The 15067-nt window shown below is 40.5% G+C and overlaps 1 protein-coding gene across 1 annotated transcript in view; it reads right to left on the bottom strand.

Moving 5' to 3' along the window:
- Nucleotides 1-2140: 2140 nt before the first annotated feature.
- The window catches only part of MAST4 (microtubule associated serine/threonine kinase family member 4), a gene marked incomplete at its 5' end in the record, with an annotated part of 47359 nt that continues 34432 nt past the window's right edge, over nucleotides 2141-15067 (bottom strand). The window contains 5 exons of the mRNA XM_010138864.1: nucleotides 2141-6006; nucleotides 6854-7035; nucleotides 7751-7887; nucleotides 9961-10083; nucleotides 11877-12106. Coding sequence (XP_010137166.1) covers nucleotides 2141-6006; nucleotides 6854-7035; nucleotides 7751-7887; nucleotides 9961-10083; nucleotides 11877-12106 — 4538 coding nt within the window. The remainder of the gene's footprint in view (nucleotides 6007-6853; nucleotides 7036-7750; nucleotides 7888-9960; nucleotides 10084-11876; nucleotides 12107-15067) is intronic.

Raw genomic sequence — 15067 nt, 5'->3', positions numbered from 1 at the left:
CATAAACACAAGCTTAAGCATTATTACACTTCCAAAATGCAAAGAACTTATTTGTCAGAAGTGATAATGAACTATAAAAAATATACATGAAGGTGTACTGTAAACAAATAGCTTGATGTGCTTTAAAAGAAACTACTATCCAACTGCTATCCAAGAGGATAGTTGAAAAAATGCAGAAGCCTGTAAACTAGGAAATACCTCCCAGACAGAAATGTTACTTCGAAGTGCATTAGCGTTCATTTGTAGTAACTGCCAAAGCACAGCTGAACTGTAAATGTCGAGACCATTTTGTCTTTAAAACTGCTAAAAAAATAGTATCCACTGTTTACTAGCTCCTCTGTGAACACATCAAAGGCATTATGATTGTTCTAGTGTCACATGAAAAATCAGAAGGACTTGCGTGTGATATTATCTTTCCATGACAGGATTGTTGTAATCCAACACAACTAATCAATACAATAAAGTTTTCATGAGAGGGAAATGAATTCTGCACACTATCAGTTGTCATACAAACATCCAAGTCGGATTACACTGTGCTTTTATGAACAATTTTCTAGCTTTTGAGACAGAAGGACAATCTGTAAGCCCTGATGAAACAGGTAGTGGCCTAGCTCTACTGTGGGTACGTATAACAGAAATAAGCAAAACCACCGTTACATTGATCCCCATAATTAAAAAAACAGGCATCTGCAAGGGTATTTTCTAGTGCTTCTGTACATGTTTCAAATTTTACCTTTCATCTTTCAAAACAAACTAAACACCTCCACGCTAAAACGATCAAAGTCTACATGTTCCACAGTATACAAAATTTAAATAAGGCTTAGCAAAAGTAAAAAGACAGTCACATTCTAGCACCAAATAGCTCCAACAGGTTCCTTTGTTACAAAATGCTTCTTTTGTAATTACAGTATTTTTTTGCATACAAATAAAAAGAGTATGTTATGAAATGAATGGAGCTACTCAATGCATTTAGAAATGAATGTGAAACCCAGAATTACTTGCTAAAAACAGCAAGTTAAGTCTACAACATAAGGCCCCAGCTATGTATTAAAATGTATCGATGTCCTGAACTGTTTTGAAGATATGATACTGATAGAGCTTTTTTTCCTTTTTACCTTAACTTGTAACAGAATAGAAAAAAAGCTACAGCTGTATGATGCAAATTATGCAGATCTATATGCCATGGTAATATACGTTCTCTAAATGTATTAAAAAACAGGATGAACATACTAGTACTGCAAGTCATGTGCTTATACTTGTGCCTCACACTGTAAGGGCTTGAATTTAAAAAAAGCTCAAGGAACTCAAGAGAGGATTGCAGCAAAAACTAAGCACACGGTGTGTGCCTCAGAGTCTCAGCCTTGTCTGAGGTGAAGGTCACAGAACACACTGTCGGTAGACAAGAACTACCATTTCACCAGAGAACACAACTCTTGCTGGGACACCCCGATAACCAAGTGGTCCTCCTGTAGCTTTAATGACACCTACTCTAAGAGATGGGTTTTGTGCGGTAGGGAGATGTAGTCAGTTCTTGTGTTAGATCTGGTGAAGCGGTCAGACAGGTACAGTACTATCAAAATCGAATTATTAAAAATACATGTAAAAATTCACAATAAGTCACTGTATTTATCCTGTACTAGTATTTTTTTAACCTCTAACTAGGATTCTTAGTAAGTAAAAACGTGGCCTGTTTTTATTTTCTAATCAGACCAATGCTTATGCATCCCCATGCCAGGTCTGAGTTTTAATAATTCGGTTTCATATTTGAATATGGCAAATAAGTGGCAAAGCAACTATCTTAAAAAAAGGGAGAGTAAACAACGCAATCAGCAGCAAAGTGTATATGCTACATTCAAACCCCAAACACAGAGTATTTACAGAGGAAATCTTTTCTTCAACAGCTCTCAGCTGTAAAGGTATTTTTGTACAAATACTATATGGTAACAGTTTTACCGGTTACAACTGGGAAGGCATTTGGAAAAAAAAAAGTCCTTTCTTTACATATCCCCTATTCTCATTCTTTAGTGACATGAAAGCTTTGCTGCACAAAGACAACACGACACAGTGCTGGTTTAAAGGCAGTCCAATATACCGACATTGTTTCAGCTAGTCTTGAATTCGCACCTGCCGGGTCTTACAGTTAACAGGATTTTTTGTGAGGACTGCTCCGTGAAGCTTCTTTTCCTCGCCGTTGTCGAGCTGAGTCTTTGTCATCAGAAAGTGCGTTAGGGCGGTCAGGTGTGGCTGCTGACCTGGATAAATCTTTACCTACATTCTGTTTTCTTGAAGCAGACTGCTGAGCCTGAATGGCATCTTTTCCCTTTACATCCACAGTGTTAACAAAAAAAGACTTCTCTTGATTTCCAGGTTTCCCTCCAAGGTTTGAAGCAGGGCGGTGGGCTTCTACTGCCACACTGTGCAAGGCCATCAGTGAAACACTTTTAGTCATTTCTGCCTTACTGCTCCCTGAGGAAGAGGTGCTTTTCTTACTTGGTTCCTTGCAGTTTGCAGGAAGCTCAGGTGAGCCTGCTTCAACCTTTGCTGAAGATACATCACTCTTCGTTGAAGACAAAACAGATACTTCTTGGCTACATCCAGAGAAACTGGCTGAACAATTCAGTGGCTTTCCTGGTGTTGCAGCCACAGCACTCTGCCCAGTGGCAGCTGACAAATGTTTTATTGCAATCTGCTTGTTTGCATTCTCCGGCTGGTTTTGATTAACTTGTCCTTTCCCTTTTGAATCTTGAAAGCTTTTGCTGCTTGCAGTTGCTTTTTCTGCTCCTTTCCCTCTGGCATCGCAGTTTGATAGGCAAAGAGTAGGCTCTTCTTTCCCACTGTCAAGCTGAACATAAAGTGCGTCAGTGCGTTTTTTTCCTTCAGGTCGTTTGTCTGCAGGGATCCTTTCTTTACTTGGACTTCTGTCTGTCTGTCTGTTCAGCAAGGGGCTGTCTTTCGCACTAGAAAACTTGGGAGTCGTGGTTTGTTTTTCACTGAGGTGAAGCAGCTTTTGATTAGGAGATTCCGCTAAGCCTGCTGGTTCTTGACTCTGCATCTGCTTAGAAATCTCTGAGCCTGCTGGTACTGGGCTGACAGCAGATGACTGGGGTTTGGTGTCAGGAGTGATGCTGCTCATTTGGGGAGTGGCTACTGAGCCCTGCTCCAAATTCACAGGCCTTTCAACCTGCACGTGTTCATTGCTTGTTTTTCTCAAAGAGCCTGAAACAGAAGAAAGGGAATCTAGCACATTTTTACCAGCATGTTTTCCATCTTTCCGGGAACTGGTAGACACCTGAATAATAGTTTCTTTATCTTTTACAGTTGGAGTGCACGGTTTTTGTGACAATGTCTGTTTATCCAAGTACTTAGATTTAGAGGAACTCGTATCAGAGGCTGGCTTGTGTTTATTATTGCTGCTTTCCATACAGGTGGCAGCAGGCTTCGCATGTTCTTGAACACCCACATGAACATCGACAGCACAGTTTCTGCCTACAGTGTCTCTCACAGCAGGGGAGCCCGAAAAGTTAAGTTGCTGCCGAGGAACTTGACTGGACTGTTCTCTGTCAGTAGTCTGAAGCCTTACGTCAGCAAGCTGTTTCTGATCTTTCTTTCCTAAATCTTTGGCATTGTACTTCTGCACAGAGGAAAGCAATGCAGACTTCTCATTTTTAGGATCACTATCTATTGGGGGTTGCATGGGTTGTTGAGGTGGAAGAGCTTCGCTCTTTGACTCTGCAGCAACTTTCTTAGAGTCACTGAGAACCTTCTGTTTGGTTATGTTCCTTTCCACAAAACTACTAGCAACACTGCTGTCATCTTTGCCTGCCTGTTTCAGCGATTCTCTCCCAGCCTTAGGCTGTGCCTTGGGTCCAGCTGTCTGCAGTTTTCCTTGCATCTGAGGTGGAATGGCAACATCAGCACAACTTTTTTCATTGCTTTTGGAGCAGCTCGTTATCAGAACATTTGAGACAGATACTTTCAGAGATGACTCTCTGATCACCTCCACCTTTGCAGGAATAGGCTCACAACTTCTCTGGGCTACTGGTTGTTTGGAAGGCAACTCCTTTTGTATTTGCTTCTCTTTTCCTACAGCTTTTTCAGGAGTGCTTTGGACAGCTGAAAGTTTGGAGTGTGTTTGTGTAGTTCTAACACTCTGAATAACACAAGACTTTGTCTCTCCTGAATTATCCTTCTGTTTTGAAGGGGAGGTGTCTTTCTTTTGAGCAGCTTCGGTAACAGAAATATTGCCTTTAGTAGCTGGACTAGAAACTTTTTCCTCTGTCACTACTTCTGTAGCCACAGGGATGATCAGTGGATTTGGAGAACTCTTGCTTGGTTGCAGAAGCTGAGGCTCTGATACATTGACTCTGCCGGATTTTGAATAGGTTAACAACTGCTCTTTCTGACAGGCCAGTTCTGCCTTCCCACCACTCCCTTGTGGTCCTGGGGGTTTAGGAGGTCCCCCGTCACTGCTGGTGCTCTGTCCTTCTGGCAGCACACACAAAGGCAGTTCAGTCTTAGAAGCCTGTGGCCCAGAAAGTAAGGCAATGTCTAGTGTCCCTTCTATTGGCTTCAAACAGGAAACAGACCTCCCATCAAGTTTATAGTCTGATGGGCTTTTTCTGATGGGAGCCTCAGTGGAAATAAGGGCTGATTTTTCCATACCCACGTCTGCTCGGCCATTCAAAGTCTTGAGAGGAACAAAAGAAATCGAGTTAATCTGAGCAGCATGTGCACTGCCGATTAATGCTCTACCATCAGCAACTGCCGTGGAGTCCTGCTGTACATTTATGGTTCTGCCTGTATTAAGTTGAAGGCATTCATGAACATTTGACGTCAGTTTGGGTTTTAGCACTGGACAGACACTGTCATCTTTTTCCTCAATGGATATTTTCTTCCTAAGATAATCAATATTTGCAAGTTTACCATCTAATCTTTCAAATTTGACAAATTCTTTTGTTGGTACATTTTTATCCGTGTTTTCTCCCTTTCCGTTTAGCATCCTGTCAGAAGATTGAGGTAGCACATCTTGCAGCGTACATGGAGGGGAAATTCTTTTGAAGTCATAAGAAATATGACTAAGTTCGTGAGGTTGAGGCCCATGGCACAAGACCTGTGCATCTAAAGCAACACCATCATTTGATCTCAAGTTTGCATTCTTTTGAAGAGTATCTCTGAGTATGCCACCAGCTGACTGGGTCTCCAAAGCAACAATTTTTGTTTCAAACTGATTCGATCTTTCTAATATCTTCTGGAATGCTTTTTTGTCTCTTTCTTCCAGTCTTAAGGTATTGGGATTTTCTGCTTCACTGCTAGGTTCATGTATAGCAGCATTTGCTTTTTCACCAAAATCTTGCTTTTTCATAACTATCTTGACCTTCAGCTTCTCTCTGTCTAGCTCATCGATGGATTCTTGCCTACCTAACTTTCGGGAGATGGGTCGTTTCAAGCAGCCCTGCTCTGCAGGCCTGACTCGTGTGAGTGATGGCACATCACACACATTCTCCTCCAAGCTCTGAAGAGTTACTTCCCTTTGGAACAATTCTCTATTCACCTCTTCCTGAGTCACTTCCAGACTGTGTTTTCGTGAACATAAGTGTTTCTTATCACTGCCATAAGAAGGTGCAAGTTTCTCTTCAGATTGGACTCTCTTTAACAGTGGAGATCTTGGTGGCTCTGCACTCTTTGGCCTAACAATATGCCTTACGATAGTTGGAGGGGAATGCATTTTGCTAGGAAAAGATTGAGCTATTTTTGTGTTTCCAATAGAATGTCCTAGCAATGGTGATGGAGAACGCTGAGGGGATGTTGGCTGTGGTGTTGGAGAAGGCGTCCGTGCAAGAGGAGAGAGAGGAATGCTGCCAGCTGATTTGCGTCTTCCTGATCTGTATCTTTGCCCACCAAGCTTTGGACCCAAGCCATGAAGAGTGCTGGGTCTTATGTGTCCTGAACCAGCTGGAGAATTGGGAGCACTTGAACTTGGGGAGCTACTCTGGGAAGAGTTAGTACCTACAAAAAACCCAACCAACCAAACGTTCAGATTAGCAAGGTTTTTTTCTGAATCTTGTCTAAATACTCAGAGACACACAACTTTTGCCAATCCAGAAGGCCTATGTGCCGCCTGCTCCCACAATTCCAAAATTTGGAAGGTTTTGAGTGACTGGGCTGTAAAGCCTTCATTGTTCCAATTATATTGCTATTGCATCCCTTTCTCCCTCTGTTCTTTCATATCCTTTAAGTTATCACTTTCTTCTATATAAATAAATTGTTAATGCTTTCTGCAACTTCAAACAATGATCAAGGCTTTCCAAATAATTTAACTTTGCCAAGGGATTGTACAACAGCAGTCACTTTTAGTACACATTAAAATCATGACAGAAATAAAACAGGAAAAAGGGGCAGGCTTTTAGGAGCCTGAAAGATGCCTATTTCAGCACTCAGTTGATCTTTTCAGCAATAAATCTACGTTCAGGAGTGCCCATGCAGTTCCATTATCTAACAACTTTCCCTCAGTTTCATTTTTTTATTGATCACTCTCTCCTAGGCAAGATTCTACATTTTACTCCAAACTTGGATTGTTTATTACTCAGCTCATAGGCACTGGACTTGGATTTTAACTCTGTGACAAACCTAGCAGACAGCTTCCTTTTAGGTGTTTCTGTATCATGAAAACACCTTTGATTTTGCATCAGGACTTTTTTCCCCCTTTTACAGACAGATAGGAGCTGTTCAATAATGCCTGTCAGAGCTAACTACTCTTAGCGGAGTGTAACAAGTGTAACAGATCAGGGGCACTCACAAAAAGTAGAATACACTTCAAATACTTTTCCTCTTTACTCCACTCCTTCACACTCACCAGATGGAAAATCAGGAGTCGAGCGGTAGCTTGGGGTAGGTGATCTAGGAGACAAGCTGTGGGTTGGAGACCCAGGCAAGCTCTCTCCTGATGAAAGTGATCGGTTCAGGCAGGAGAAACTTCTGCTGGTGTGTAGAAGAGGAGAGGGTTGCTTGGCCAGCTTTTTAAAAAGAGATCTTCTCCTAGTGTGAGAAGAGCAAAGCATTAATCAGAAGTTAAGATGCACAGAAGATACTGTTACCACCAGCAAAACTCTTACAAGCTGACATTGACTCCCTCTCCCATTACTCTCAGAAAAGCAAGTATTAAATCTATGTTCACATGAAAGTAAATCACACTCAGAGTGTGAAGTTTATAAAATAGCCTGATCTGCTAATAGATGGCATAGAGTGTAAATAAATCTATCTGTACTAAAATTTACTCACTGTATCTCAGAAGAATGGTTAGCTCCATGAGTATAAATGTTAATTTTCCTAATTCAAGAGCCCACCAAAACTGAAGGAATATCTATAAAGAACTGGCAATGTATTTATAAAATAAATACTAAATACTAAATAAATTAAACTAAAAATGCCATAAACGTAGCACTAGAAAGTTTAATTAAACAAGTACAAAAAGATAAGACTTAAACCAAATTAAGATGCAACCTCGGTTATTCACTTTCTTCCCTCTATCTGTGTGTGTGCCATACAAAATTAATAGGGGTTATTTTAACAGATCTAATTCAGGCAACAGGATTGGAAGGACATGTTACAACCACAAGATCTCACAGAAGAAGGTAAAAAGACATAGAAGACAAGAGAGCAAGCTGTATTAACTTCATATTTAAAATTGTTATGTATACATATACACATGCACAAAGGAACATATTTGCCACGAAACAAAAGGATTACTCACCTCTCTAAACAATCCTTCTTCTTGGCTTTCTTACTGCGCCTGACCATTCGGCTCCTGTAGCTGTTTCTCCTGGCAGGTCCTGTCTTGATGGAAGTGTTTTCAAAAGGGGTTGTCGTTACCGAGACTTTGTTACCACTCTGCCAAAATGGAGGAGGTACTTTTAGATGTGAGTAATGCAAGGTGATTGCCTTACATTGAAGATACACCGCAAATGTGAATGTAATGAGAGGGCACTCCAGCATCAATGTAAGAGCTGGCGTGTAGGAAGTCCTGTGCAGACGTTGCCAGGCTAATTTGGGGATCTTAGCAATACTTATCAATATCTAAAGCATAGGCATCAGAAGTATGGAGCCAGACTCAATTTTAAGTGGTACCTGGTGAAAGGATAAGCCAACGAATGCCAACTGGAACACAGGAAGTTCCACCTAAGCAGAAGGAAAAAATTCTTGACTCTGAGGATGATGGAGCACTCGAGCAGGCTGCCCAGAGAGGTGGTGGAGTCTCCAGCTCTGGAGAGTTTCAAAACCCGCCTGGGTATGATCCTGTGCGACCTGCTCTAGGGGAACCTCCTTTAGCAGAGGGGTTGGACCAGATGATCTCCAGAGGTCCCTTCCAATTCCTACCATTCTGTGATTCTGTGAATTTATGTCAGGTGAACAATGATTGGAAAATTCTCAAATTATGCCAGACTTCCTGGATTTCCCCCATTCTAGCTTCAGGACAAAGAGAAATTCCAGTAATTGTAGCTAGACAGGAAGAGATCAGGGATTGACTAAGACTGCAGTTTTCAAGATGAAAGCTTCTACAGCAACATCCTATTTTCCCACAAAAACCAGCTGTCACTGTACAGTGGTCCATTCACATCTCAGGATACTAACTATTACAATGATGAAACGGAGGAGAAAACTTAAATCTTCATTATCAGTTCTAAACCTTTTATCTTGCACAACAGAGATTACAAATGTAATTAAGTTAAGCTTTTCAGGACTATGTGCAAGAACAGATGAGTCAAAGAGAAAAACCAACGGGAAATATCTGTATTACGTTTCAGAAATTCATACCTCCTGCCCAGCACTGTACATCACTACAGTGAACTTCTTTTCAAAGGAATTCCAACAGCCCAAATTAATTTACGATACAGCACATTTGGATAGACAATTTCTCATTTTAAGTTCACTCTTGCAATTAAGTGTTCAGGGTTTTCTTGTTTATCTGTATCTGACACAGAGAAGATTGCACATCCAACTGTCTCAAATTACAGAATTTTCTCTTTACATTTCCTGCAAATTGGAAAACTTTGCAATTCCTCCCGGTTTCAGAGAAGGAAAATAAAGATTGCAGGAAAAGTGTATTTTGTATCTTTCCTCAGCTCTTTATATATCCCCATTACTCCATTGTTTTACAGTCTTTTAAAATTGACTAGTCCCTTTAAGAGGAAAAGCTCTGCATGTAATACCATAAATTGTAAATAATAATGAAGTAAATATACAGGTGTCTAAAATAATTCTGACCTACGTTAGTCTGTGCTGAAAAGATTACATAAAAACTGCAATAGCATGAGCTACAGTGAAAAGGTAAGACACTACCACTTATTTAAAAAAACTTGGGTTTTTTTGTTGTATTTAAGGAAAAAATAGAATTTTCTAATAGAATAGGCCTCAGAAAACTCCATGAGAGAAAAATGTGATAGGTTATTCACATAGAAGTCCATCTGCAGGATCAGAACTTTATTAAGCAAAGAAGCTCTGAGACATGCCTTAAGATTATGGAAGGCAAGTTCCTGTACAGTACCCAACAAAAAATTTCGCACTCTTCGGTTCCACTTTTCCTCACTGATTTCACTTTAAAAGGAGAAAAGGAGAAGTGGTGTCATCATCAAAAGCCTGTATTAACTGATGAAGGTGAGAGAAATACAAGAAAGTGCTTGAAAATGTCAGAATTTTTGAGAGACAGAGGTATCTCTTTGTATCAGTGCCTCAGATGTACTTCAGCTATCTCAGCAGCAGTGCGTTTATTACATTGAAACTTAAATCACAGCAGGATATAATGAAGTCATTGATCCTCTTCCAGATCTGCACAGTAGTAGCTTAGAGTTTCAACCTGAACAACAACAAAATCTGCTAACTAATCTCTAAAGGAAATAAACATAACCACTCAGTCCTTAGTGAAAACAGTAGGTGTTTTTTGTACCCCAATTGTTCAAGAGTTACCTTTAATAACAACTCAATGACTTCTGTATGAACAAGACCATGCACTGGCTCTCCATTGATATGAGTAATCAAGTCTCCAGCTTTTAAACCCGCTTGGTAAGCTGCACCTCCTTCTTCCACATTCTGGAAATCAGAGACAGAACATACACAAAATGAACTCCTGTTTAACTTTCATACTTTCAAGAATAGGCTTTGTTTAATCGAACCCTTTCTATAAAACCAGTTTGCAATGAAGAAAACTTACAGATATTAAGTGATGTAAAGGCAGAAAAGAAGAAATATCAGACCAGTCATTTCACCACCGACTTACTCAAACTTTATACTTAGATGGGGCCTGGAATGGTTTCAAGGCTCTCTGAAACACTGTTTGTTGCCACTTGTATTACATAAGCTCTCCAGAGCGGGGTAGTTTTCATGCACGCTAAAGAAGGGGTGATTCATTCCCCAGGCAAAATTTCAGAATTGAATGAAGATTTTTAGCATCTGACACTGAGAAATACTAATGTAATAAGGCAGTGGTCACATGCAGTAGTCTAGTTATGAGAAAAACTAACTCCACCGTATAGTTAAGGACTGTTTTCACTTGGTTCAAATTCACCAGGCTACCCATTAGAGGGAACAGTGCAATACGAAGGTGAAGGACCACAGCAAACTGAATTGGAAATTATTTTGAAGGTGGCTTAAATTATTTACTGTATTTTAAAAAAGAGCTTTTTTAGAGTTAAGTCACGCAGCCACTACTGAAGCCTACAATTCCTACAGAGTTAGAAACAAACAAAGTACAGTATTTTGAAAAAAAGTGAAGGTTTCACTTTTACTGCAGTGTAACATTTTTTCCCCCTTTCTTTCACTGACATGACGCTACACCGGTGGCAAGAAATCCAATTTTGTAATGTATTCCATTATCAAGCAAATGAACCCGGTTCTCCAATTCAATGTTCTTGATGGATTAATTGGTCTGAGAGGTAGACAACATGAATGAAAAATGCGTAATACACTACCACATCAGTAGCACTGCACTTCAGAACCTACAACACAGATTTAAAGCAAAGCACTGTACGAAGTTTCAAAGCTTTTGATATACTTGTGACAAATTTTTCAGAATAATTTTAAGGTAGTTGAAATATTTTAGTTTATACACACACATCATTTATTTATAATATGTAAATTATATACTTTGTTATCCACTTGAATTATAAAATAAATAAAAATACATACATATTTACATAAATACGTATCTGTTTTGCAATTAAAAGTTTGATAACAAATGAAATGCAAGAGCTGCTGTCTTTTCCTTTAGCCTGTCTTCCACTTTCTTCAAATTAGTAATGAACAGAGGATGAAAAATACACAATTTATTCAAGTCTTTTTCCGATGCCATAGAATCCTCAAAAGGTATTTACAATTCCAAATGATTTGCACATGTCTACACAAGAGAAAGTGCTTGAAATCAGTCTACTTGTATCTAGTAAAATACTGTGGACTTTCACGGACCCCTTAATTGACACAATTTAATAAATTCCATGTATATTTCAACAACTTCTTTATACAGTCTTCTAGTTTTGCAGACCTTGCCCTCAAGCAGAGAGAGACTGCACCAACCCTTTGGTTTTCTAAGCCACACTACTCTGAATTCAGACATGGCTGTTCACAATTGCCAAACTTGCCAACAGTTAAAGTGACCCATGCAGAATGTCAGCACCATACGTAGGTACCACTTCTGCCAAAGGCAGCTTGTGTTGTCCCTACAGCCAACACTTGTCTTGTGTATAGGCACAGATTTCATTCGGAAGTTGTATGGCACAACATGATGGTCTATACAGTAACCGTCCATGAACAGATACCAGAGGTACAAATATCGAAAGAAAATACATCACTGCAGTCTTCTGTATATAAATTAAAAAAAAATTTCTTACCCAAACAATATGGTCCACAGTGTAGACATCACTGTCACCCACATAAACCCTGATTGCTCGGATAGTGAAGCCATACTTCTTTCCTGAACTATGAATTACTATTGGCTGATGAGGACTTGCAGCAGCAATTGATGAATCACGGCTAGGAGATGAATCTCGGGAGGATGAAGGATCAGATGACAGGGAATGAGGAGACATAGGACTTCCCAAAGGAGAAACACCAAACACATCTAGAAGAAAAATATTTGCCTCAGAGTACATTCTGAGCACACACAAATACAGACATAGAAAAAGGCATTTGCTTAGTTTTATGACATCTTTGTGTCAAAACGTATCATTTTGCATAAACACTCCTCCTCAGTCAGTGTATATCTGAGTGATCTTAGAACTAAATTTCTTTCCCTGTAAACTGAATATTTTAATGCAAGGGCTAACTTGATACATGCAGACTGCTTTTTCATTTTAGATAGGAAACACTCACTGCTCACTTTGAAAGAATAATTCTCAGCCTCTTCCTAACAAACACTCATGAAAAGAAAATCAGTTTGGCAGTAGATGTTACTGTGAGTATACCCAAAACCATGCCTCAAACTACCCAGCAGCGATACATACAAAGCGCTAGTTGGTTTTTTGGTTTCAGTTATATGTAGATACAGATGAAGACTACCCACTATTGTGGTAATCAAACCACAGCATCTAGGTGGTATACAGGACAGTATCTCAATGCTTGTACCAAGCCTCCATTTCTACATACTGCCACATCATGTAAAACCTCAAGAACTTCTTGCAACAACAGTACCAATTACAGCTCTATTTTATTATTTTGAAAGCACTATGTGCTCATGCTTGTGCAAATGTAAACACAATTGCAGCAGCATAAAACATATGTTGGTGACCGTAATAAGTGTTACAACTTTGCAAAGGAATGCGGCCCAGAAAGATTCCAGTTTGGTGTCTGTGCCAAACCATGTCATGTGAGGGCAGATATGCTTTGACAGCAGAGGGGCTACTCCCTGGATTCTAGTCACCTTGAGGCTCCTAGAGATCAATATCACTGGGCTAATGCTGAAATCCCACAGAACAGCCAAGCCCTGAAGGGGCTGTCACTGTCACTCTGGTTCTGAAACATGCAAAGATTCCACACCCTCTGCTTTCTGCTTTGCGTGGGACACATCCTGTGACTCTCAGCTACATGACCAAGGTCAAGAACAACAGCCATCTATTGCTGTAGTTTATTCTATGGATAAACATGAATAAGGTAAGTTTTTGAAATAGTATTAGGTAGATAACATGAAAGATACTGGTTGAGAGAGATATAGTGACAACATTTTTAGGTGTAGGTAAAGCTAAGTTTGGATTCTACAGAATGATGCTTAAGTTAAACTGAAAGAAAATTGAAGCGTAGTGATTACAATAACTTATGTCTGAACTTAGTGATTCTTACTTGACAGCTGTGAAGGTAGAATACAAATTGATGAGTAGCTCTCGAGCGTTACTTGGCTGTGTAATTACCAGTGTGTATATCATGCTCCTTTGATAGCTAATCTCAATAATTCACATGCACCACAGACCCTCTACAAGCAGCAAAAATAACCATGTCGCTAACTGCAACAGGGGTATAAAAAAATCAACCAAACAAACAAAAACACCAAACCAAAACATACTTAATGACATTTAGGAGAGAAGTATTATTTGGAAGAAAGAGTCTACATAAGGAACAAACCCAGAGAATTTCTAGGTCACTTGCAGTTTTCAGTGTCAACACTGCCCTGAACAAGCTGAGCACAGGGTCACTATCTCATTGTAAAAATAACCATCTCTTTCATGCATTTTGTGAGAATGAGCATTCTCATTTGGGACAGCATCACAGAAATGTTAAGTATTCTCTTCATTGTCACCTAGTTGTCATCCCCCAAGCAAGGACAAAATACTCCTCTTTAACTAAGAGTCCTCTTGACTGGCTAAAAAATCCTCATGGCAGCTGCTGGAATGACAGTACTGTATAGGAAGCCTGAACTGTTCTTTAAATTGTATGGTGAAGAAAGGTGGAAAATATAAGGTCAATCAGAAATTCCTGCAGTAGTAGGGAGCAGGTGGGCTCTTCACCTCTCCAAGGTCTCCAAAACGTGCAAAATAGGAGAGTGTTTGCTCGACAAGGTATTGAGTACATAGGGCACATGCACTTTACAAGCTGAAGACAGGTGTAGCATAGAATGGATTGGCTTGGAAGGGACCGTAAAGATCATCTAGTTCCAAATCCCCTCTCATGTGCAGGGACACCTTCCACTAGACCAGCTTGCTCAAAGCCTCATCCAACCTGGCCTTGAACATTTCCAGGGAGGGACCATCCACAACCTCTCCAAGCAACCTCTGCCAGTGTCTCACTACCCTCGCAGCACACAATTTCTTCCTAATAGCTCATCTAAACCTACCTTCTTACAGTTTGAAACTGTTACCCCTCATCCTATCACTACACTTCCTGATGAAAAGTCCCTCCCCACCTTTCCTATAGGATTCCTTTAAGTGTTGGAAGGCCTCTGTAAGGTCTCCCTAGAGCCTTCTGTTCTCCAGGCTGAACTACCTCAACTCTCTCAGCCCATCCTCATACGAGAGGTACTCCAGCCCTCTGGTCATTTTTGTGATCCTACTCTGGAACCACTTGAGCAAGTTCATGTCTTCCTTGTGCTGGAGGCTCCACAGCTGAACACAGTACTGCAGGTGGGTCTCAGCGAGAGCTGAGTAGAGGAAGGGTAGAATCACTCCTTTGACCTGCTGGCCAAGTTCTTCCTGATGCAACCCATGATGTGATTGGCTTTCTGGGCTAAGTGCACATTGCACTCAGTTTTTCACCACATTCAGTTTTTCATCCACCAACACCCTCACAGCCTTCTCCACCCAGCTGCTCTCAATCCACTCATCCCCCTACCTATACTGGTATCAAGTGCTGCCCTGACCCAGGTGCAGGACCTTGTACTTGGCCTTGCTAAACCTCATGGAGTGCATGGGCCCACCTCGCAAGCTTGTCAAGGTCCCTTTGGATGACAACCCTTTCCTCCAGCATACAGACGGCACCACACAGCTTGGTGTCGTTGGCAAATGTGCTGAGGATACATTCGATCCCACTGTCCACGTTGCCAACAAAGATGTTGAACGGTGTCAGTCCCAATGTTGACCCCTGAGGAACACCGCTC

Source organism: Buceros rhinoceros, unplaced genomic scaffold (genome assembly GCF_000710305.1).
Source record: "Buceros rhinoceros silvestris isolate BGI_N320 unplaced genomic scaffold, ASM71030v1 scaffold9976, whole genome shotgun sequence".
In the NCBI taxonomy this organism is placed as follows: domain Eukaryota; kingdom Metazoa; phylum Chordata; class Aves; order Bucerotiformes; family Bucerotidae; genus Buceros; species Buceros rhinoceros.
This window is presented reverse-complemented; position numbering and strand designations above follow the sequence as displayed.